General features: G+C 50.5%; 5 protein-coding genes across 5 annotated transcripts in view; 4 read left to right on the top strand and 1 right to left on the bottom strand.

The window, feature by feature from the left end:
• Positions 1 to 1396, top strand: part of ASPBRDRAFT_47856 (uncharacterized protein) — a 4339-nt gene extending 2943 nt beyond the window's left edge. The window contains exons 7-10 of the mRNA XM_067625962.1: positions 54 to 422; positions 475 to 602; positions 660 to 763; positions 828 to 1396. Coding sequence (XP_067474558.1) covers positions 54 to 422; positions 475 to 602; positions 660 to 763; positions 828 to 1249 — 1023 coding nt within the window. The 3' untranslated portion in view covers positions 1250 to 1396. The remainder of the gene's footprint in view (positions 1 to 53; positions 423 to 474; positions 603 to 659; positions 764 to 827) is intronic.
• Positions 1397 to 1598: 202 nt separating this feature from the next.
• On the bottom strand, positions 1599 to 3940 carry hsp60 (chaperone ATPase HSP60). The gene is made up of 3 exons (XM_067625961.1): positions 3658 to 3940; positions 3434 to 3575; positions 1599 to 3362 (listed from the first exon to the last, which is right to left on the bottom strand). The coding sequence occupies exons 1-3, from the start codon at positions 3763 to 3765 to the stop codon at positions 1849 to 1851; spliced, it is 1764 nt and encodes a 587-aa protein (XP_067474557.1). The 5' UTR covers positions 3766 to 3940; the 3' UTR covers positions 1599 to 1848.
• A 1468-nt stretch (positions 3941 to 5408) lies between these two features.
• On the top strand, positions 5409 to 5883 carry ASPBRDRAFT_186520 (ATP synthase subunit epsilon family protein). The gene is made up of 3 exons (XM_067620076.1): positions 5409 to 5470; positions 5545 to 5659; positions 5745 to 5883. The coding sequence occupies exons 1-3, from the start codon at positions 5439 to 5441 to the stop codon at positions 5820 to 5822; spliced, it is 225 nt and encodes a 74-aa protein (XP_067474556.1). The 5' UTR covers positions 5409 to 5438; the 3' UTR covers positions 5823 to 5883.
• A 369-nt stretch (positions 5884 to 6252) lies between these two features.
• ASPBRDRAFT_58880 (uncharacterized protein) lies at positions 6253 to 13857 on the top strand (the record flags this gene model as incomplete). Its single annotated transcript, XM_067627972.1, has 11 exons — positions 6253 to 6352; positions 6443 to 6510; positions 6591 to 6731; positions 6803 to 7039; positions 7100 to 7558; positions 7612 to 7869; positions 7928 to 7984; positions 8078 to 8935; positions 12610 to 12697; positions 12760 to 12850; positions 12921 to 13857. The coding sequence occupies 11 exons, from the start codon at positions 6253 to 6255 to the stop codon at positions 13855 to 13857; spliced, it is 3294 nt and encodes a 1097-aa protein (XP_067474555.1).
• A 4766-nt stretch (positions 13858 to 18623) lies between these two features.
• On the top strand, positions 18624 to 20065 carry ASPBRDRAFT_47839 (SDR family NAD(P)-dependent oxidoreductase). The gene has a single exon (XM_067625959.1). It carries the CDS (start codon positions 19016 to 19018, stop codon positions 19811 to 19813), a length of 798 nt encoding a protein of 265 aa, XP_067474554.1. The 5' UTR covers positions 18624 to 19015; the 3' UTR covers positions 19814 to 20065.
• The last annotated feature ends 2435 nt before the right edge of the window (positions 20066 to 22500 follow it).

Here is a 22500-nt window from a genome sequence, read left to right as displayed (position 1 = left end):
AAAAAAAAAAAAAAAAAAAAAAAAAAAAAAAAAAAAAAAGCTAACCATGCCAGACCGAAATTGTAACCAAGTCATTCAAACGCTTTCGAAATCGCGGCTTCAACACTCGACCCGCCGACTATAACAAGAACGCAGACGGGAGACCCATGTCCGCTGCAGAGCGCGATGAGAGGGATAACAAAGTAGCCAGACGGAACCGGGAGGATCTATCCACATTGCTAGAGCTGAGAGACATTGTAGACGAACTAAGCACGCTCCTCAAACTTCTCGAGCAGCAAGCGGCTACAGTGAGAAACATGTCCAGCTACTTCGAACACAAAGGCTGCGGACAAGCGTTCATCGAATCAGCCCTCTCTCGACTGGATGAGTACCGTAGCCAAGTCCTCGAGATGCGAGAGAACGCATCCGTTGCGCAGAAAGCAGTACGTTCTCACCAAAACTCCCCTCCAGCATCAAACTAACACCCACTAACAGGTCGAAAACCTGCTCGACCTCAAACAAAAGCAAGCCAGCGTCGACGAGTCCCGTCTCGCCCGATGGGAAGCAGAAGTGACTCAAGACCAATCCAGATCTGTAATGGTCTTTACAATATTTACCATCATGTCAGTTCCCCCGAACTCATACAAGCCCGCTCAACCAACTCATCACACTCTATACAGCTTCCTCCCCCTCTCCTTCTTCACCTCATTATTCGGCATCAACGCCCGAGAATGGAGTGGTGAACAGGAGAACCTAACCCTGGGCCAGATGCTATACATCTCAGGTATACTTACTTACTCCCCAAATACCCTCTCATACCACTAACACAAAATCTCAATATATCTTAGGCCCCGCCTCCTTCGCAATAATCATGGTCGCCCTCCTTATAGCCTTCAACGAACGCCTTCGCGAAACCCTCTGGCGCGCCCAAAAGCTCGTCCTAAACATAGTAGCGGATCTTCTCCTTGCGCCAGTCACATTACTCTTCCAGTGGAAGAGGAAGATAAAGATCGCCTCAGGTTCGAAGACGAATAGGCCCGGGATCGCCGAAGCTGAAACTATGCGGCCTCGGGGACGTCGTGGCCTGGGAAAATATAGACGGAATAATAAGATACAGAGACAGCAATCTGGGGAGGATATATGGTCAGAGCATGAAGATAAGATGATGGTTGGTGCTGGTCGTGTGGGGCGTCCGGTAATGGTGGATGCTGAGGTGGAGAGGCACAGGACCGATCCGTATGCGGAGAAGGTGGAGTGGGGGGTGGAATAGATAATTATTACTTAAGATGATGTAGAGGTGGGTATTTGTATATAGATGCAAAGCTTGGGATGTTTCAATGTTCCTCGGGGACTCTGTGGTCCTGAGGGGTTGGGGATATCATTGCTTACGATGTTGGTTAGAAATATTATTGACGGGTATAATAATGATATTACAGCACCTTCGTATGGTATTCAGTAAGAATAATAACGTCTCTACAATCACACTACGAAAAAGGCAGAAGCATATTCATGAACAATTAATATAATGAGATTCGCAGGTCACCACGGCAGAGTTAACGGCCGCGGAGCACATAAAGTACATGGTATGATACACAGGACTCCCTGAGACTTTTTGTGCCCAATATAACGGAGTGGAGATGGTAAGGGAGGAGAGGATAGAAGAGGTAGAGATAGGATAAGTCGGGTAGAAAGAGGATGTGGTTAGGTGACCAAAAGACGTATAACACATTAGAGACAAAGGAGATAGTCGAAAACCAAGAACAAACAAAAACATATCAGGACAATGCCCGTACTATGCAACAACACGCTCGAAGGGAAACCTCTTTAGAAACAAGGAACGGATAAGGCTACACGAGAACGGGGGCTAGCTTAGAACATGCCACCGCCCATGCCGCCCATACCGCCCATGCCACCCATGCCACCGGGGGCAGCAGGGCCCTTCTCCTCAGGGGCCTCAACGATGGCGACCTCGGTGGTACCGAGGAGGGAGGCAACACCACTGGCGTCAACCAGAGAGGTGCGGACAACCTTGAGAGGGTCGACGATACCGGTGGCGATCATGTCGACGTACTCGCCCTTGGAGCTGTCGAAACCGCGGTTGAAGTCCTTGCCGAACTCATCGGTGAGCTTGCCAACGATGACGCTGCCCTCGAGACCAGCGTTCTCGACGATGGTGCGGGCGGGGCGGGTGATGGCGTTCTTGATGATGTTGACACCGAGCTGCTGGTCGAAGTTGCCGGTCTTAACATTCTCAAGACCGTTGGCGGAGGCCTTCAGGAGGGCAGTACCACCACCGGGGAGGATACCCTCCTCAACAGCAGCGCGAGTGGCGTTGAGAGCGTCGACAACACGGTCCTTCTTCTCACCGACCTCAACCTCGGAGGCACCACCGACCTTGATGACGGCAACACCGCCAGAGAGCTTAGCCAGACGCTCCTGGAGCTTCTCCTTCTCGTACTCAGAGGTGGTGGGGTCAGCCATGACACCACGGATCTGCTCGCAGCGCTGAGAGATGCTGTCCTTGCTGCCCTCACCGTTGAGGATGATGGTGTCCTCCTTGGTGATGGTGATGGCACCGGTGGAACCGAGCATGTCGGGGGTAAGCTTCTCGAGCTTGATGTCAAGCTCGTCGCTGAAGACAGTACCGTTGGTGAGCACGGCAAGATCACCAAGGATGCTCTTGCGGTTGTCACCGAAGCCAGGGGCCTTGACAGCGGCAACCTGGAGCTGGCCACGGAGCTTGTTCAGAATGCAGACGGCGAGAGCCTCACCCTCAATGTCCTCAGCAATGATGACGAGGGGACGGCGGAGAGTGGTGGAGGCCTCAAGGGCAGGGATGATGTCCTGGACGGCGGAGATCTTCTTCTCAGAGAGCAGGATCAGGGGCTTCTCGAACTCGACCTTCTGAGACTTGGCGTCGGTGATGAAGTAGGGGGAGGTGTATCCACGGTCGAAACGCATACCCTCGGTAACCTCAAGCTCATCCTCGAGGGTCTTGCCCTCCTTGACGGTGATAACACCCTCCTTGCCAACTCTCTCCATGGCGTTGGAGATGAGCTTACCAACGTGGGTGTCGCCGTTGGCGGAGATGGTAGCGACCTGGGCGATCTCCTCACCGGTGGTGATGTCACGCTTGTTCTGCTGGAGGTAGTCGACAACAGCGTCAACGGCAGCCTGGATACCACGACGGAGGTCCATGGGGTTGCAGCCAGCGGCAACGTTCTTCACGGTCTCGGAGAAGATGGCACGGGCAAGGACGGTGGCAGTGGTGGTACCGTCACCAGCAATTTCGTTGGTCTTAGAAGCGACATCCTGGAGGAGACGAGCACCGAGGTTCTCGAACTTGTCCTGGAGCTGAATGGCCTTGGCAACACTAACACCGTCTGTTACAGTCCGTCAGTACGACTATTCCGCGAAGCTCCGTATTATTAATATGATCGTAGAGAGGACGTACCCTTGGTGATCTTGGGGGAACCGTAGGCGGACTCAATCAGGACATTGCGACCCTTAGGTCCAAGAGTAGAGGTAACGGCCTTGGCAAGAGTGTCGACACCCTTGAGGAGCTGGGCACGAGCCTCAACGCCGAACTTGAGCTCCTAGAAAGGTGTGAGCAAGCTTCCGGGCCGGGCTGTCGGGAGCTACTGAAACGCAGCTCAATTCCAGAGCTAGGAGTCATACCTTGTGAGCAAAGCGCTGCTGCTGCAGGCTGACGGGCGATCTCTGGAAAGAAGCACGCTTGGCAGCGGCGGACAGGACGGAGGTCCTGGAAGAGAGAGCGCGTTGCATCTTGAAGGGATGTTATGAAGAACAAGAGAGAAACAAGGTGAGAGGGGACAAAAGAATACAATTAGATCGAGGGTAACCCGATCAGAACTCCCAGAGCAAGAACGGGTGTCAAGGGAGAAGAAAGAGAAGAAGAATGGATGGAGGAAGAGATGGGGATGGGGATGGAGATGAAGCCAAAGTCTCGAAAATTTTCCAGGCGATTCTCGATCCCCGGATTGTCTTGGCGGCAGAAGCTCCTAGAAGGTCACGTGTTGACGGGTATCCGAGGGAATCGCCTCGGGTCGTCGGAAGAGGCATCCCGTTTTGCTATTACCACTCGTTGCCGGATATGATATAGTCGGTCTATAGCTCATCAAGGCTTCTCGGTAGTTTATAACTATAGCAGATACCCGTTGGGATGTTGAGTGAAGGGGGTACGATGTCAGGCCTATGTTATGCTCTCTACTACTAGTGCTACGGTGGTATCATAATAATAACGGTGCCGAAATATATATTCCGGTAGAGGAAGGACTAGTATTCAATGATGTTGTAGTATCACTAGAACTTAGTCTCGTCTGTTGGTAGTAGTAGTACTAGTTCTCTCACCGACTTTCTAGTACTACTTGATAGTTACTAGTAGTCAAAAAGAAACCGATATATATTACTTTAATACCATTAACTGAACTACAGAAACTTAGTAACCAGGACACATACCTATGACAGCTATGTAAATATTTCTAACTGTGGATACCTTTTAAAAACCGAACCATTTTTGTATGACCCTCTTCATGCACCCCTTCGGGTTCCTATGTATAGTGGTCATTTCAGAAGAAGAAATTGACTGATACTGATCAGTCATACAGGCTGTATCGACCCTCCTGATGCGTGGATACGCCCTGCCTTTGCTGTATACCTAACTCTTTGCCATATATCAGTTTACTTACGTCGTACTGGCCATGTTGAATGCATTTGGAGACAAAGTCATCAGATGCTACCATAAACCGCCTCTCCTGACACTGCTCCGACTTGAGCTTCTCAATGGAACCTGGGCACTTGACCATTGCTACTGAACAAATCTAGGTCGGCCGCATAGTGATTACCACCAGAATACGTGGTATGGAACATGTGCTCCTGATACACAGTAAATGCGTTGTTCCCATATTGCTCAGGGCCAGTCTGATTGGATGTCATTCGCAAGTATGAAGACTGCTAGCTCTGCCGAGGGTATGCCGAGTGACGTTGGCCGGCTCAATAGTTTCAAGATGAATAGCTTCAGCCGCCCTGAGCTGACATTGCACAAGGGCACCTAATTGCTACCTCTTCATCTTTCTCGCTATCTTCTTATTTGGAACTGAATGTAAATCTCGGTAACCATTTCGAATGATGGGATGCCTGTCTTCCTTTCGGGAGGCGCTTCAGGATTAATCTGGTATTGAAAAGGACACCATCAATCGAATCAGTAATGCCATCTATTTTGTAAGAAGTCGTTTTTGCTGTGTCAAAGATTACAATATATCCAAGATTCAAAGAATGAGAACTAGTTATGGGGAGTCTACTTCCGTTGAGATGTGTCAGTCACGTGTGTCACATGACCCGGTCTTCCCGAACCTCCGAACTCGACCGTCTGCAAAGCATCCCAGAGCAAGTGTTCCTTCTCCTGAACAGAATCCCCTCATCTATCCCTCACCGTCAAAATGGCATTCGCTTGGAAAGCTGCTGGTCTCACGTACGATATCCCTTCGCTTTTAGTTGTCTCGTTTGCTCTGGAACTCCGACTGACGCCTTGGTTGACTTTTACAGCTACAACCGCTACTTGACCGTTGCCGCTCGCGCGGTCCGCAGGTCTCTCAAGGACGGTCCCCGTGCTGCTGCTGAGCGCCGCGGAAACATGGACTTGCGTTTCGCCAAGTGGGAGGTTCGTATATAGACGCCTGACATACCTTTTGTCGAAATTCAATGGATGAGGACGGTTTTGACTGACCATCGGGTTCCGGATATAGAACGGCAAGCAGGGTGAGGTCAAGTCCCTCGCCAAGGCCAACGATGAGGCTCTTGCTGCTCAGGCCGAGTCGAAATAAATACCCAATCCCGAATGTGCGTGAATGAAGACCGGAAGATATATTCTGGATGAAGGATGTTGAGGTCTCGGGTGGAAGCCATGGGCAGGAATGGAATAGATCTCTGTAGCATACTGGCCCCTTTGATCAGGTCTGAATAGAATCGAACTATTTCTTCCTGCCATTCTTCTCTAGCTGGCTAGCAGGGCCCGCTTATTCGCGATGTAGTTCTTGTTTCTTGAAGAGTATGGGTTCCTGAACTCAACGGCTCTGCGTGAGCGCGTGCGGCTTGTGTTCCCGCAAGTTTTGCCTTGTCCGCCCGACTCCCCGCCCTCCCCTCGCCCGCTCTCGCTCGGTCTAGTCTGCTTCACTCCCTTCCCTGTCGGAGCAACACTCCTACTTAGACGACCCGGGCAATCTGGCAGCTGGCTGCAAATGATCGTGGTTTCACATGTTTCCTAACGACAAGTTCCCTGTTTCGACAATGCGGGTTGTCACGCAGTCGGTAGTCCCGCGCGACATTACGGATGAATTTACATCAGCTGCCTCAAGTGAGCGACTTCCTCTATGCAGTCTGCCCCTTTCTAATCACCTGTGCCAACTGAATTGTTCGCTGACTACTCATAATCACTTGAACTTAGAGTTGAAAACTGGCCAGCTCGTCAAAGATGAATACTTCACACTGTTCGAAGCAGTTGGGGCGCTGGAGGTCGGTTGCGATTCAATATGCTTTTGACAAACGCCCGGCGGATTAGGGAACCAGGAGCTGATGTTACCCGGATCTTATAGATTATGGACTCCAAGATGGACAGTGGATATCTAGGCCCCGGCGAAAACCATGCGCAGGCTTTGGATGACGATTACGATGTGACGCGGGAGCTTGGCCCGGAGGAGGTCCTTGGTGTTATGGATGAGTTGCTGTGCCATGAGGTAGGTGGAGGTATTCACGCTTGCATAATTGACGCTACATCCAAGCTTTGCTAACTGGTATCTTGCGACAGATGGCATGGCATATGGGCCACCCTCTTTCCCAAACGCTCTTCACATCCCTGTACCTTGATAAGCTCTTATGGCCCGTCCCGAAGTCTCTCGAAGAAGCCATCTTCTCTCGCGGAGGTTCCACAAGTAACGGCAAGGAACTCACAATTGTGCATCTGGTATTGCGTGCATATTGCCTTGCGCTTGTGAAATGCTGCGACTTTGTTCACGCACGAGTAGCCACTGAATACTATTTCGAGGTTGGTTTGGCCTACCACATTCTGTCAGCTCTGCATTTAACAATAATTCTTCCATCATAGGAAGAGGACTTTGTCACTCAGCTCTACAATCGCACTTTGCTGTCGCAATTCGAACCGGACCCATTCTACGACCTCCTCGATCAAGCAATCTATTGGGTTGATGAACAAAAGGGCAAATTGGATGAGAAACTGCAGCAGGCCATAAAGACGAGGTTACTCTTCCGACGTGAATTCCTGAAGGGCTTGGAACAAGATATCGATGTGATCGAGACGAGGTCAACGGAGCATTTTCTGACTTGTCTGTCTCAATTGGATGATATGGCGAAGTCAACTTCCCTTGGAGCGCAAGTACCTGATTCATTCAGTTGGAAGATTCAACGGAAGTTGGCTAGCACTGTGCCTCCACGACCTATGGTGAAGATCATTTTCGACGATGCGCTGGCGCATCTGAGACGACTATGTCAAGACGCGATCGATCTCCAAGAAATCATTGACTACCGCGGTCCCTACAATTTCAAGGTGGGCAGTCTTGCATCTTTGTCGCAGCAGCAGCTTCTTACTCACACTCCCAGGTAACTGTGTGGACTTTGCTGTCACGGAAGCCCCAGCCGTCAGTATATATTCGGTCGCTGGTTCAGACATTGATCGCGAACAATATGACGATACTCGGAGCCGTTCCGGTCAAACAGTTTCTGTACGACGAGCTTGCGGAGCTTGTACTACCATCAAGTATACTTTTGGAAGCCAACATGGACGACATTGAGGTGCCTTCAGACCCTCGCTTTCAAATCGCCAAGCAGATGGACGCGTTTGTGCAACGTTTCTCCCAGGTATGCAACGTGCCATTCTCTCTTGCCCGTGTATACGTTTATCTAATTAGCTATACAGCCTTTTGTGGACACCTTCCGCAGTTCCTGCCTGAATCGCTGCCGCATCCGCCGTACTGTTTGCCATACCATTGTTGATTGGGATAACTTGCAAATGGAGGTAAGTCTCATCAATATTCTAGTCAGTATGGGCAGGTCTAATCCTCTGTAGGCTGAAGATCTGGATGAGCAACTCCGCACCCTCAGCAAAGAACCCCCGTTGATGCTCGCCAATGGCGACGCGACTTACTCATACCCTCTCAGTAGCTGGGCCTACCACCAGAAACTGGTCCAATTCCGTCTCGTCCTTCAGCTCGGGTTCGAGCTTTCTATCTACTCACCGGAAGAACTGCCGGGGATGTACTGGTACCTGTCCCACATCTGCTCTACCCATCTTGGCCACATCGATCGTATCCGCACTTTCACCGTCGCCACGGCCAAACGAAACCTTCCCGATGTGGCTGCCAAGAAGCGCGACGCTCTTGAGCGCCATGCTGCCCTTCAGAAGTCCCTCAAACTCCTCGAACGGCTCACGACACAAATCGTTGCGATTGATGCCTTTGCGATTTCCCTGCACGCCTTGTACGTGCTCCTCGCTCGCCATAGTGTCCTACCTGCAGCCTCTTCTCCCCAAGCGTACTCCAGTGACCGTTTGCGCTACGAACTCCGCATGAAACCCTTCCTTTCCATTACCTTGCCCGAATTAGTACCCTACGATGAGTACCGCCGGGAGGCAGTGCTTGAAGGGGACAGTGACGAGACTGTCGTGGAGCGTGCCACTAAGGCGATCTCGGAAGCCCGGAAAGCGTGGGAAGCCACGCTAGCGAACGGGGCATTTATCCGCGAGTCGGAGAGCGACGAGAGCCCCGCACCGGCCATTGAAGAAGACTGGAAGCGCGACATCCAAGACACCAAGCGCGCCTGCATCGGTGCCAGTATCGCGATTGGAACGATCAAGGAAGCATTGGAGGCGCGCAAGCAACAGGAACCCTCCGATGAAGCGGCCAACAGCCCACCGGTAAATCTCCGAGTGACCATTCCCGAGGTTGGGAGCAAGGCACGTTGGCATGACTGGTGGATAGTCCCGCAGATTTCCCCAGCGACAGTAGCCTCTAAGAAGACATGAAGGGCCGGTCTCACCTCTCTCCGGCGGCAGGTACTGTGCCCGGCGGGCGCGAGTTGCGACCAGTAAACAAATCCTTGCCCGTCCCGCCGCGATCCTGACGGGGATCGGACCACGCGAGAGCGGTCCCGTCGCTGTCGCGTGCGTTATCCCCCAAATTGTAGGCTGGCGCGGAGTAGGTAAATCGGGGTGGCGGGGACAAACACGCTTATTGGTACGATGAAGCTGTCCACGACTACGAAAGCCGACCGTGCCTCTCCTGTGATTTAGACTAGTGAACCCCTAGGCTGCTGGTGTGGGGAAAATGCCCGATGCATCATGAAGTCATGTATACTATAAGATACACCGAATATACCGATCCTATTGATGATGATGATGATGATGATGATGATGGCGATGGCAACTGAATGAACCGGTGGGACATCAACTTCGTATCAGACCCGGGGGGCCAACAAGAAGGAAACAGCATCACTCGAGCAGATTGACATCTCCTAGTCGAACATCGCTTAGTAGTTAACTATTTAGTTAGTAGCATCAGCTAAGGAGCGATCCAAATCTAGTAGTAGTATCTAACTCCCCCCCCAACCACCAGCTCGCCCGGCTTGGGAAGAGATCAGGCCATACATGATACATAGTTGTTTCCTTTTTCTTTTCCGACTTTACACTTACTTACTTACTGTATACTTACTGTAAACTTGAAGTACCTAGCCAGGTCAGCTGACCCCCGACCTGTCAAACGTGTCAGGTTGTATCCCAGCTTCTTCCTTGGCTCTCAATTTTTTACCCCATTTTCCTCTATACTCGGCATGACATCCACTTTCATCCCCGTCTAAATGAACCATTTCCGAACCATTTCCGAGTTTTATCTCCAGGACTGAGTCACAGTAAGATGTTTTCGCTACTAAGCTAGCTGAAGATCTACTTCTCACTCCGGACTGAATATGGGGATGAAGATGAGGATGATGAAAGATGATGCTGAACAGTAGCTTGAAGAAGAACTACTACTACACTTGAACGATCTATGTAAGTTTTATCGGGTGGCTTGATCATCTGATAAGTACTATTTAAGCTATACTAACTAGTGGGGAGAGTTTAACCAGAATGTGTTAACTAGTTAGTTAGTTAGTTACTGTTGATGACCTCACCGGACCCGGACCCGAGGCTCTGGATAGATGGACGGATGGAATGCGGGAAAGGAATGAAGGTAGGACTGAATGAACGTGAAGATGAACACCAATGGACGATTAATCATTGGGTGGGAAATTGCCGAGCGGGAATGATTCACGGGCTGGCTGGTCCATGCGGAACAAGAACAAGAACAAGAAAAATAAAGAGGGAAAGAACAATGGGGGAGAAAAGGTGAGTTACAAAAGAAAGGAACGATCGGAACTCAACAACAATGAAAGGCATGATAAGATCTACCGAGACATCATGAGAATAAATTACTTACTTTGGAACTGTTGAGAAGCGGGTGGACAACAATAATCACCACCACCACCACTACCACAACAACACGCCATCTCGGGAATTGAAGGTTCCATTTCCACGGCGCGGAATTCCTTCAGCGGGCCTTGCTTGGTTTGCTTTGCTTGGTTGGTGATGTCTTATTTTTTTTTCGTGACGACTTTGCCGAATTGTCTGCCTGACTAACCGGGCGAGTCAAGAGAGACACAGAGACACAGCGACAGTCAGACAGACAGACAAGTTGCTTGCTGCTGCTGCTGCTCCCCAGGAAAAGATCGGCTCATGCATTGATCTGAGAGGATCGTCTATCTCGACCATCTTTCTCCATCTTTGGGTACCATCATACTACTTCTGTCGACACCTGTCACTCTTCGCCCCATAAACTAGATCTTTGATCGCCTTCATCTTCCCTGAACCAAACCTTTACTATTACTATTATTTTCTGCTTAAAACTTCTTGCTATTATCATGGTGATTCAAAATCCTACAAGCAGCAGGGGTCGGACCCATTGATCGGTGTGTGTGTGTGTGTGTTCTTTGCTTCCCTTGCCCCCTCCTCCATCTCCTTCTTCCTTCTTTCCGTCTCTGGTTTCCCTTCTGCTCGGTTTCCCCATCCGGCGTTCCCATCGATGGATGAATTTTGCGTGCCCTGCTCCTCTGCCCAGTCCTAACACGCCTATCTCCGTCGCGCGCAGTCGCTGACGTCTCGGCCCTTCATCTCCATCCCAATTCGCTACCCACTCCCCTCGAATTTGCACGTGTCGTCATCTACATACATTTCATTTTATTCTACAATTTTATCTGTTGCCCAATGTCTCAGATCTTTACTCACGCCTGCATGATTAGAGCCTCGTTTCGAATTTTAAGCGCGCGTGTATGATCATCCGGCTGCACAGACAGACGTTTCGTCTATCCCTTCCCTTCCGTCACGCACATCAGTCCCCGATCCCCCCTCCCAATCGCGGGGATTAAACCAACCGTCTGCAAAACGACCGCAATGCCTACGTATCCTATCCGTCGCCGGCCGCGCGAGTGTAAAACTTGCCTTCCCTGCCGGGCCAGCAAGGTTCGCTGCGATCGCAATGTTCCATGCGGCAACTGCGTCAAGCGCAACTTCACCTGCTCCTACGGTCGTCCTCCACCCACCGCTTCGAGGCCGGCCTCCTTCATTCCGGACCCGTATGGCTCGTCCGCTACGACTCCCGCGACCAATACCCCTCAATACATCCCTCCGGCGGTTTATCATCCGGCCGCCCATCGCGATGCTCCCTACGGTGCCGGCCCAGAATCGGCAAGCTCCACCAACCAGGATGGTCTATCGGAGATGGTGACGCTGTCGCAAGAGGAATGGGACGAGATCAACTCCAAGATGCAGGCAATGGAACAGATCCTGACCAGTTTGGGCTCGCTGTTCCAGGCGCACGGCGCGCGGAGAGCCGCCGACCCGCGACCGGAACCTTCGCAGGAGGAGGAGGAAGACGACTCGCCCGCCTCCGAGGGCGTCTATGGGTCAACTACGCTGAGAACAAACTCCGTTCACATCGGATCGAGGTCTGCTCTGGTGGACATTCTGGACAAATCGAAGGTTTCGGAGGACACGGCGCAGGCGCTGCCCAAAGATGACCTTCTCACCGAGCTGGCCATGGGGAACGAGTCGGTCGCCTACCCCTTCGTTGACCTCTGGTCGTCCGATCCCTATACGTTCAATATATCGGGCGTGTGCAGTGTGCTGCCCGACGATGAGCAGTGTCGAAAATTTCTAGCCTTTTATCGAGATATTGGTGCCGTGCTGTATCCTGTGCTGCCCGATCTCAACAAGTTCGAAGAGGACATGAACAAGCTGTTGCGAGGCCGACAGGCCGCGGGTGGCGTATATAGTCCGGATGCTAATGGCCTAGTGAAGCCGTTTGGCATGAGTGTCTCTTTTCTCAGCCTTCTATTTGCCATTTTAGCTTCTGGCTCTCAACTATCTGATCTGCCTGGGAAAGAACGAGAGTTGACCTCGTGGGTATACGGTTGGTCGACACCCCCCGCACTAAGCTTCTATTCACTCCCGACTTACCATTCCTAGTGTCTTGTTCTTACCATTGTCTGCGCATGTTGAACTATGTGTCCCAGCCAACCTTGGAGGTGATCCAGATCCTGTTGATCATTGGCAGTGTCTTGTCGTATAACATGAATGCAGGCGCATCTTACACATTGCTGGGTGAGTAACATTCAACGCGCAATGAGGCGGCAGCCCAAAGCTAATGCATTTGTCACTGAAAGGTATGACGGAGCGTATGTGTATGGTGCTAGGCCTTCATGTCGAGACCTCGGGGTTTTCGCGAGCCACGCAAGCGGCGCGGAGACGAGTATGGTAAGGGCATCTCTCGAAAAGTATAGTCGCGATGGAGGAACTCTCTGATGCTAATACACAATGCAACCAGGTGGGCAATGGCTTTTCAGAACAGTCATTTTTCCTTGGCGTATGACCGACCGTCCATTACCATGATCAACCAACCGGAGATCCCGTATGATCCGAAATCGATGCCTGGCCACCGCGGGTATTTCGAAACGCTTTGCCGCTTGATTCAGGTTGTCCTTGACATGCTGCGGGGGCTGATGTTTACCCATCATTCTCATCTGCGGTACCACGAGATCCGAGAGTATAAGCAACGCATTGAACGAATCATTGCCGAGGCTGCACCGCATCTGAAATTTCGCGAACGCTGTACCACGCTCGGGGAGCACATCGAACGAACTGAACTGCGACTCCATTCCTCGTATTTCATCTCTCTCATGTGCCGAGTGTCGTTGGATCCGGATGCGCCGATGGATGAACAGCGGCGTGAGATTGTTCGGGAGGATTGCTTGGCGAATCTGATAAGCACAATCGAGGCATTCATCGAGCTGCACTCCATCAATTCTCATGCTTCGCGGACCTGGATCAGCCTGCAGCGAACAATTGCGTCAGCTTTTCTTTTGGTAGCGAATAACAACGACCAGTTGCATCCGCAAACATGGGATCTGATTCAGAAGCTGGAAGCGGTGCTGTCGGACCACGTTCATGGCGATGAGGGCTCCGAACAGAGCAGCAAGACGGACTCTGCCAAGCACCTGGCATCTTCCCTTCACGCTCTCCGGGAGGTTAGTGCCGCCTTTCGTGCGCGCAAAACGCGCCACCGGGTGGTGCCGAAGGTGGTACCTAGCATGCCGAACACCTCGCCTGCCACCTCGTTCGCGTCGCCATCCTCCACCCTGGGATCGGGAGTCCCGACGTACTCTTCGGGCAATAGTGTTTCACCCGACGGGCATATTGACAACATTCTCAACCAGGTTTCGGATGTAATGCTATTTCCCAGCATGAGTTCGGGAAATGCTTGATCCAAGAAGACTCATGATAGTTTAGTGAATTTTGTGCGACGGCCCCAACGGAGGCGGGCAGCACGGGCTCACCCCCCCCGGGGTCCCCTATTAACAGCCGTTGGGCGCATGAAGAGCCCCGTAGAGAGTACACCTACACCAGTTGAGGCCACTGAGAGAAGTTCGTTACCAGCAGACTCCTCCACTCAACAACTGTGTCAGTCATGCCGCACATATTACAGTGTGGCCACATAGCCAGCCTTGACAAGTTTCCCACCCTCTCCCCTGCCAACTAGCGGTGTGGAAGAAAAGTTTGAAGAATTGAGCAGGACGCAGGATTCTTCAGACCAAGCAAGAAGGAGGGGGGTGGCCATTGACTCCATCCCACTCCATCCAGTCCCCGGGGGTTGGTGAGACGAAGTTAGTTAACCGATGGCTAGAGGGGGGTGGAGGGCGAGGCGAGGCCAGGCTGCGGGCGGGTATTTGTAGCGGAAGAGATGGCGGACAGGGCGAGCGAGATGGCGGATGGGCGATGAGGATGGAACTGCTGCGTCTTTGGTTGACGACGAGCTTGACTCGCCGGATCAGAGAGTTTCCCATGCCCCGCCGAAGAATGACCGCTTCGGCCGAAGAAAACGATCGCCCGAAGATTTCTTCCCGGAATTGGCAGTTCGTCAGTTTGGGTTGGAAGCGGCTGCTCAGTTCGGTTCCGAATGCCTTGTAAGAATAAGTGAACAAGACCATTTTTAGAGTTTGATTAGAAGATTATCGTCGTTCTCGACTCTTCCTCCCTTTCCCAGTTCCCACTTCCCCTTCAGGAACCCCAATCCTCGTGATCCTCTTTCCTTCCTGGGGTTGTCTTCGTCTTCCTGCCGGGCGCCGTCACCGTTGGGAGTAGCTTCGCGGTTATTTCCTTTTGCACGTTGGGCCCCATCTAGTGCCAAGGCAGGTTCAAACGCGCCTCAACGCCAGCACGAGGCCGACCACTTTCATTAGGCATGAGAAAATAATGGGCACTGGAATTCCACAGAGAATTGGAAGTGACTTTTCGCGTTCTCAAGATAACTATGTGTGAGCAAAAGACAAAAAGGGAACACCAACAAATCAGGATAAGGCTGCGATCCAAAAGCCAGCTTGTGATGAATCCACCGCGTTTCAAAAAGTGCCCTGGTCGGCCGGAGAGATAGCACCGATCCATGAGCCGAACGGCGAGACCCGGAAAGGGGCCAGAGAAGGATCAATTCAAAGAAAATAAATAAATAAATAAATAAAAACCAGACGGGACGGTGGCGGACTTTCTATTATTACTAGTATCTAGTGGACGCCCAAGCCCACGTCGACCAGACTACTACCCATGTTATGTGTCACGATTCCCCGAACTACTAACTCACTAGATAACTACACCTTACCAGAGATGATACTAAATCGCTGCAGACCATCGCTTGTGACAAGGCTGCGGGGTCAACCGTTGAGCCTAAGAAATTCCTGGGTCGGTCGAACCACTTCTTACTTCCCTCGGAGCCGAAGAAGGGGCTCACTTCATCATCTAGACTATCGAGTTCTTTCGCCTGACTCGGTCCTGACTCTCTCTTTCTCTTCTCAGCAAATGCACTCCGCGGAGCCGATCGTCTGCCTTGCATTCTACTGATGCACGTACCGTGACACTAGGGCGAACGCATGAAAAGCTACATCACATCCGGAATGACGATCGTCGGTGGATGCTGGGCTTGGGGGGAACTTCCTAGTTCGCACTTCTGCCTTGATTTGGTCGGCGGCGTTTGTCTTGTCCTAGTCATCCATATCCCGGGCGTGCCTCACTCTACTACTACTTACTTCCGGCCGTCGTCGCACTGAGGGAGGGGTGTCGCATCAGTCCACCACCACCAGCCAGCCAGCCCGAGAGACACAAGAAAGTGATCATACAATCTAAGACAGGGATTCGAATCCAGAGCGGATAGAGCCATGGCTCACGGAATGCCATTTTGCTATTGGTCTGGGAGCACTGTGTCTTGCCGGGTCGGACGTTGAGGGATGCACGGATAGCAGAATGGTAACGGCCATCCTAACCCCTTAACTGGTGCGTAATGCGCGCTGCGGTTGCAGCCAAGGTCTGGATGGCTGGCTGGCGTGGGGGCAGGCGCGGTAATAGTCTAGGAAGTAACTGGATATGTTCGACCCTGAACAGGCATACCGTATGATCATCTCTTCTGGAGGATCCGGCCGAAACGATTGTTCCAGTTCAATCCAACACGTGGCTAGGGTCCTTCCACGTACATACCCTTCAGGGGAGATGTGATGCTTAATTGGTCTGTCCTCGCATCCTCATGCCCTTGAACCCCCTGTCTATCGTTTCTTGACCATCGGATATACGGTGGAAGTTGAACCCTGGGTTCAACTGCATGATCGCTGAGACGTATGCGCCAAGGGCACCCGACGTGCGGAAAAGACCTCATCCTGTCAAGGCAGACAATTTCTTAGCCTAGATCCTTACCGCGGTGATACTGTTTGCGGAGACTGCGCCGGACTTACCTGGTCGAGGATACGCAGTACGTAGTAGCGTATACCTTGTGCTTTCTCCTGAGTGGGTGTGATAGCGAAAATAGCAGTAGACAATGACTCGTAATGGTGCAGACCACGAGCGTAGAGGAAACTGAAGTACGAGATCAAGATTCAACCTCTTTCTGTCGTCCGAGTTGCATGAAACCTCAGGCACTCAGAGAGATCTCGTGACGAGGCGCAACGGATTGGTGTATCCTTGTTGACTCCCTCTGGATTTCTATGAAGGCCATCCTGCTGGGCTTGTCCGCATCTCACTCATGCTCTGTTCATATGTCTATCACGGCTCATGATCAGCTACAAAGCTAGAGTCATTGAGTATGTGGTTGAATGGAACTGAGTTGGACAAGCGAAACAATCTGATGGTTTCGCTTCCAGTCAATCGATTCACCACACAGAAGCATCCGAGAAGCCCATACGTGGCTGGAGTCATCTAACCAGTGCTTGAAGATGGCGCAACTACCTCCGCGATACCCGTTAGCCTGATGAAATAACCAAGCTTACCCCCATCTGCCTACTTCTCAGTTGCATCCTTCCATTGATCTAGCACTTGGTGCACGCTAAATAGAGGGAACCCAACGTACTAACTCTGCTTCGCACACTAACCAAACCAAACCAGCAGTGCCCGACGAACATAAACTCTGGTAAGGCCTCGCTTCTTCTTCTTCTCCTCCCTCTACGAACCAGACACCTTTAGAGCCACCATGCCACGGCACGATCATCCTCATAAATCCAAGCTAACGAAAACAACTCAAGACTAGTTACTAGAGTACGTACCTAACTATCCTATATCCCGCCAGAGAAAACCTAGTCTAGATGCCGATCTAGCGAGCTCGCCTTTGTGGATACCCCTTGGCCGAGAACCCGGAAAAGACCGGAAACTGATTCCTTCGCGCGAGATTATTCGTCTCGCAAACTGGTGCTGGCTGCTTTCGATCGCACGGCTGGCTGTGTGTCATGGTAGTAACTTGGACCTTCTTTTTCTGGGCAAGCGGCAAGAACCGTGGTTCGGAAATATCTTCCAAGGGGAAAATGACGGGCCCGATCTCGTGGAACTGTGGAAAGCTAGTTCGAAGTTCCACAGGGACGATCCTTGGGTGAGATGAAACATATTTTCCATTTTCCTCATAGGAAGGATGGTTTAAGGTAGGTAGGCGCTTCCGTTGGCAAGTGCCCTTATACTGATTTCCATTGTGTGTGGTATTGTGAAGTCGTCCCTGGGATTGATACGAAGTGCTGCAAGGGGTGTGTTGCAAGGATGATGGTGTGCTTATTCGGTGTGTTTGTTTCTTTGACACTAAGGATTTTCATGCCCAGAGGGATTTGTTTGGCTCGCGAACCATGCATGGCCTCGCTTAAACGGGAAACAGACTGCAGTAATCAAGTCTGCTTAACTGGTGGTTTTATCTGATGGTTAACTAACCGAACATTATCAGCGCTTCCTGTGCACTACCAACGCCCTTTATCTGGCTGAACCAGACAAAGTAACCACAGAACATCGTCGTCATTTCTGAAGGCCTCGTTGAACTGGAAAACAACATATCCTCTGTCTTTGCTGTCTACATGGACACTTGCTGCTCACACCGAACCCCGTGCATAACCTCATTGGACCCTACGAACAATCAAAAGAGCGGTGTAAGAACCATGGACAATCGCTGGAGACTTCTGCATGCCAGGGGTTGCTTAAAAGTGACTTAACCAGCAGAATTACACAGAGATGTCAATCTCAGGGGTCCAGGATAACCTGAGCAACTTAGCAAGAAGTCCTACGTATCCGAGTCTTCCGTGTTTCAAGAATTTACCATATATGACGCGATAGTCAAGCCTTCAAAACTAATGACTTACAGAAATTTGATCCTCGCCGAGTTTATATCGTTACTATCGGGATCAGAAAGGCGACGAGCCCTTGTGAGCCAGCCCAAGGATGGGACATGAGGAGCATACCACACCACCATGACGTGCGCGAAAAGTGACTGACCTATGAATAGGGTGCTTCAAATTGTGCAAGCCCTTTTGTGGATATGGAGAAGCTCATGTGACAGTCGCTGCAGGAGAAGTTGAGGTGCACTCAAGAGAGCCTTTGCAGTGGGTGAAGCTGAAGGCTACTAAAAGCGACTACGTACGTACCCGAGGTCGACGAGCATAAGGGATGAGCGATCATTTCTCGATATGTACGATGACAGTCGCTGCAACAGGATAGACAAGGGTGTGTGATCCATTTATCCTGCAGTATGAGATGCACTGGGCCCATAGTTCATGCTACTGTCCCTGGAAAGAGTCCGTCACGCAGCTAAAAGTTGCAAAAAAACGTAAAAAAGTTGACTAGCCTATCGAGACATTGGCGGATGCGGTTGCCACCAGTTCGAGAAACATCCCTGCTCGAACATGGTTGCTAATAGGTGGGTAGACTACATTCCTGCTGCTTGCTTCATGCAGGCGCCTCAGTCTGGGCGGCAGGCTACGTGATCGCCTAACCCCATTGTAGATCAAAGTCTACATCGCATCAGCTGCCATTTCTCAAGAGCCATCCACATACAGTGCCTATCATATAAATACAACAGGTAGGCCCATTCTCAACTCCCTATTTGGCTAACCACCTCGAGAGAAGAAAACTTAGAACATCATGACCCTCACGACCAACTGGCACTCAGGCAAAGCCTACATTCTAACCGGCGGCTGCTCAGGCATCGGCCTCGCCATCCTCCACTATCTCCTCGCACGATCCGCCATCGTCCACGTCCTCGACATCTCCCCCACCCCACCAGAAGTTCCCTCCCACCTTTCTCAGAAAGGCCTTCACTTCTACCCCGAAACGGACATCTCCTCTGTCCCTAGCGTCCAGAACGCGTTCACACAAATCCTGACCACCACCCCAACAATCCACGGCCTGATCAACAACGCCGGAATCGCCTACCCACCGTGCGCCTCCGGACTAGAATCCGATGAAATCTTCAACCGAGTCATGGACATCAACGTGCGGGGCGCATGGAACGTGGGAAGGGCATACCTCTCGCACATCCTCCCCAGCGAAACCGACCAGCCGTCTGACCCAGCGGCAGCTGTAGAAGGAAGAGGAGTGATTGTGAATCTAGGCTGCACATCATCCTTCCACGGCAGCGCCAGGTTTGTGTCATTAGCCGTGAGCAAGCACGCCGTGCTGGGCATGACGAGGGCATGGGCGGCGAGTTTCGCGGGCCAGGGGGTGAGAGTGAACGGCGTGGCCCCGGGAGGTACTGATACGCCCTTGCTAGACGGCCTTTCGTTAGATAATGTACGGGAGCAATATGGGAGTCAGGTACCGCTGGGCAAGCGGTGCGCTAGACCGGAGGAGATCGCTGATGCGGTTGGGTTCTTGCTGGGGAAGGAGTCGAGCTACATTACTGGGCAGATGATTACTGTGGATGGGGGTAAATTTTTGTGATGTGATCTAAGTAGAGTAGTAATGGAAGGCAATAGAGGAACCATAACTAGAGGCTGAACTTCATTTTCTAAGGAGGATCTTCCTTGTTGGCTGGTCCTCACCCCAGTGATACTCATCGTTGGGGATTAGCTGTCCGAACAGCCAGCCTGGGTGGTTTCGTTAAATAAGTCATTGTCATTCCAGCCGTCTACATTCTATTTTGATGAATCACGACCTATGAACACCGGACTTCAAAAAAGAAAAAAAACCTAAGGGCAGAAATGTTCCGGATGGTAATTCGGTCCTATAGAGTGATATCGCCATCAAAGCGCTGATCTTGTACAGCCATCTAGATCTTGTGGGATCTGCGCGCAGGGTAAGACAAATCAAGCGGTACCCAAGTGATAGTTACCTACCTACTAGTGGTGGACTTGTTGGACATTGGTAGCGGAACTAATAACCGACTTAGCATATCGATATAGCAAGGGTCGATAGTATCATAGGATAGTCCAGATAATGCAGTGCATCAGCTCGAAGGGCAATCTATATGAATTCATATGAGATGATGAATTAGGTATTTAGCAAACACATAGCATCTGTATGGGCTTACAAAAAAAGACACCTGTCCGTCAATGTAGTCACCCATCATCCGCTTCCGGCGGAACCTTGCCACACAAGTCATCACTCACGCTACGTGCGAGTATTGCTCCACTTGAACCATAACCAGAGGAGAATTCAAAAGCTGAGCTGACATGGAAAGGACCTCGTCCAGTCATCGCAGCACCCGAGGATAGTTATGATGGGAAATCGATTACAGATCTACTAGTGTCTTGTGTCTCTTGAAATCAGTCTGGCCTGTGTCCACATGAATGTTCATCTGTTGGTCCTACCGCTAGACAAAAAACTTACGTTGAACATTGACCAGGCTGCTTTCAGTACTACTCTATTATCTGTAGGATATGTTACTATTTACTATGCGGACTGTATCTATGCTTCGGATGTGGTTGCGGGCTGCGTACATAGATCTCACTTACTCCCCAAAGACGCCTGCCTTACTATGCCTTCACTAGGTAATCATGATAGCTTGCTTCTTTCAGTTTATTAGTATAGGGTATGTTAAATCTGATTTTGCAATGATTAGTCGCCCTGAAACCTCCTCCGTGCCATGGAGTATATCAATTTCTCACCCCCGGATCCCATAGGAGTGCAAACCCTATATTGGGGATATGGTCAAGCCCACCATCATATGAGCATGGCATTATATTCGTCTACGCCCTCGGTAGTCTATGATGTAAGGACCGATTCTTAACCATAGGTATATGGCATTGTTTCGGCATGCACACGAAACCCTTTGGATAGTGTAGATAAATATTTCGCTCCGACATTCCCACCTCTCCACCTTTTCTCTTTTCTTTCTTGCTTATTTTTCTTTCTCTATCCACATGATAGTTCAAGCCGATTCAGTGGTTTACTTCATCTGATTCTTACATATTTCTCTATTCGTATATCATGGGTAAGATTTTGTTTTGTTTTCTTACCCTCTCTCTCGCTTGATTTCTATGATCAGACTGACCCAGCCCAGCCGTGCGCTCTGGAACTTTATCATATTCGGCCTCTGAAGAATACTGGCAACGCTTTGACGCCAGGTGAATACGGAGAAATTATCGCCAAAGATCAGGATGACACGATCGTTAGTGAAACCCTCCCTCTCCCCACACTCACATCGTAGTTTGGAAGTAAAATGATGCTAATCGTCACAATCTGCAAATCCTGATCTAGTGGACCCTTTCTGGTATACCTGACGATGACACACACCACCGTGACATTGCAATCAAAGGGCGCGGGGTACCTGGCTCACATGGACAAACAACTTGTTACGCAGCCTGATGTAACCGTGGATAGTGAGTGGAAATTATCTCCTATCTAGGGGTCGGAGAGTGTGGGAAATATCTACAAGTAAGTGTTGATATTTACACATCTATGTCACAACAACAACCATTTGAGGGGCGGGGGCTCATATGGTCCTCTTGTGTCATCAAGGGTTAGTCCCGCGGATAAATCTGGCGAGTATTGGGCGTTCGATGATGATAATGATAGTGTGGTAAGTTAATCTACTAATACTATTGCGTGCCTCTTTGGATTCTATGCTCGAATGATTCGTTCATACTGATTATGTGTGGACACCCCCCAGGAAACCGCCTGGATTTTAGAGGAGGACAGTGATCTTCCAATATATGCCTTTCAATTTGAGACGATAAGTTAAGCGGATTCATCTGTGGCTTTTACAGTGTGTTTCGAGGTGCTTTGTTGCATTGAGAGAGAGGAGTATTTGGCAAGCTTGATGATCAGATGTTATCTTATATATCGATTTCAGAAGGAACTTAGCCAGTTGCTCAATCTAGTAAATCAAAATTACTACTATGTAACCATGGGAGGGGCCTGCTGTATAGTATATAGCTTACTATCTATAATGATATAGTAGCCCTGTCTTTCATTTCTCCTTTACTATACTAATGGAATAATTATAGACAAAACTGTATGTATACTATTCTTAAGTCCGGCACCACGTTTTGATGGTTCTACAACATTAGCCGAGCCTATTCACAGTCACAGATCTCGATTAGCTATTATGACTATCTTAAATTATAACCTCTAGAGATTATAATTTAGTCTTTTACAGCTGCTTTAGTTACTTTGTAATATAGCAA

This window comes from Aspergillus brasiliensis (assembly GCF_001889945.1).
Source record: "Aspergillus brasiliensis CBS 101740 unplaced genomic scaffold ASPBRscaffold_16, whole genome shotgun sequence".
NCBI lineage: Eukaryota > Fungi > Ascomycota > Eurotiomycetes > Eurotiales > Aspergillaceae > Aspergillus > Aspergillus brasiliensis.
Note: the sequence above shows the minus strand (reverse complement) of the source record. Positions and strands in the feature narration are given on the sequence as shown.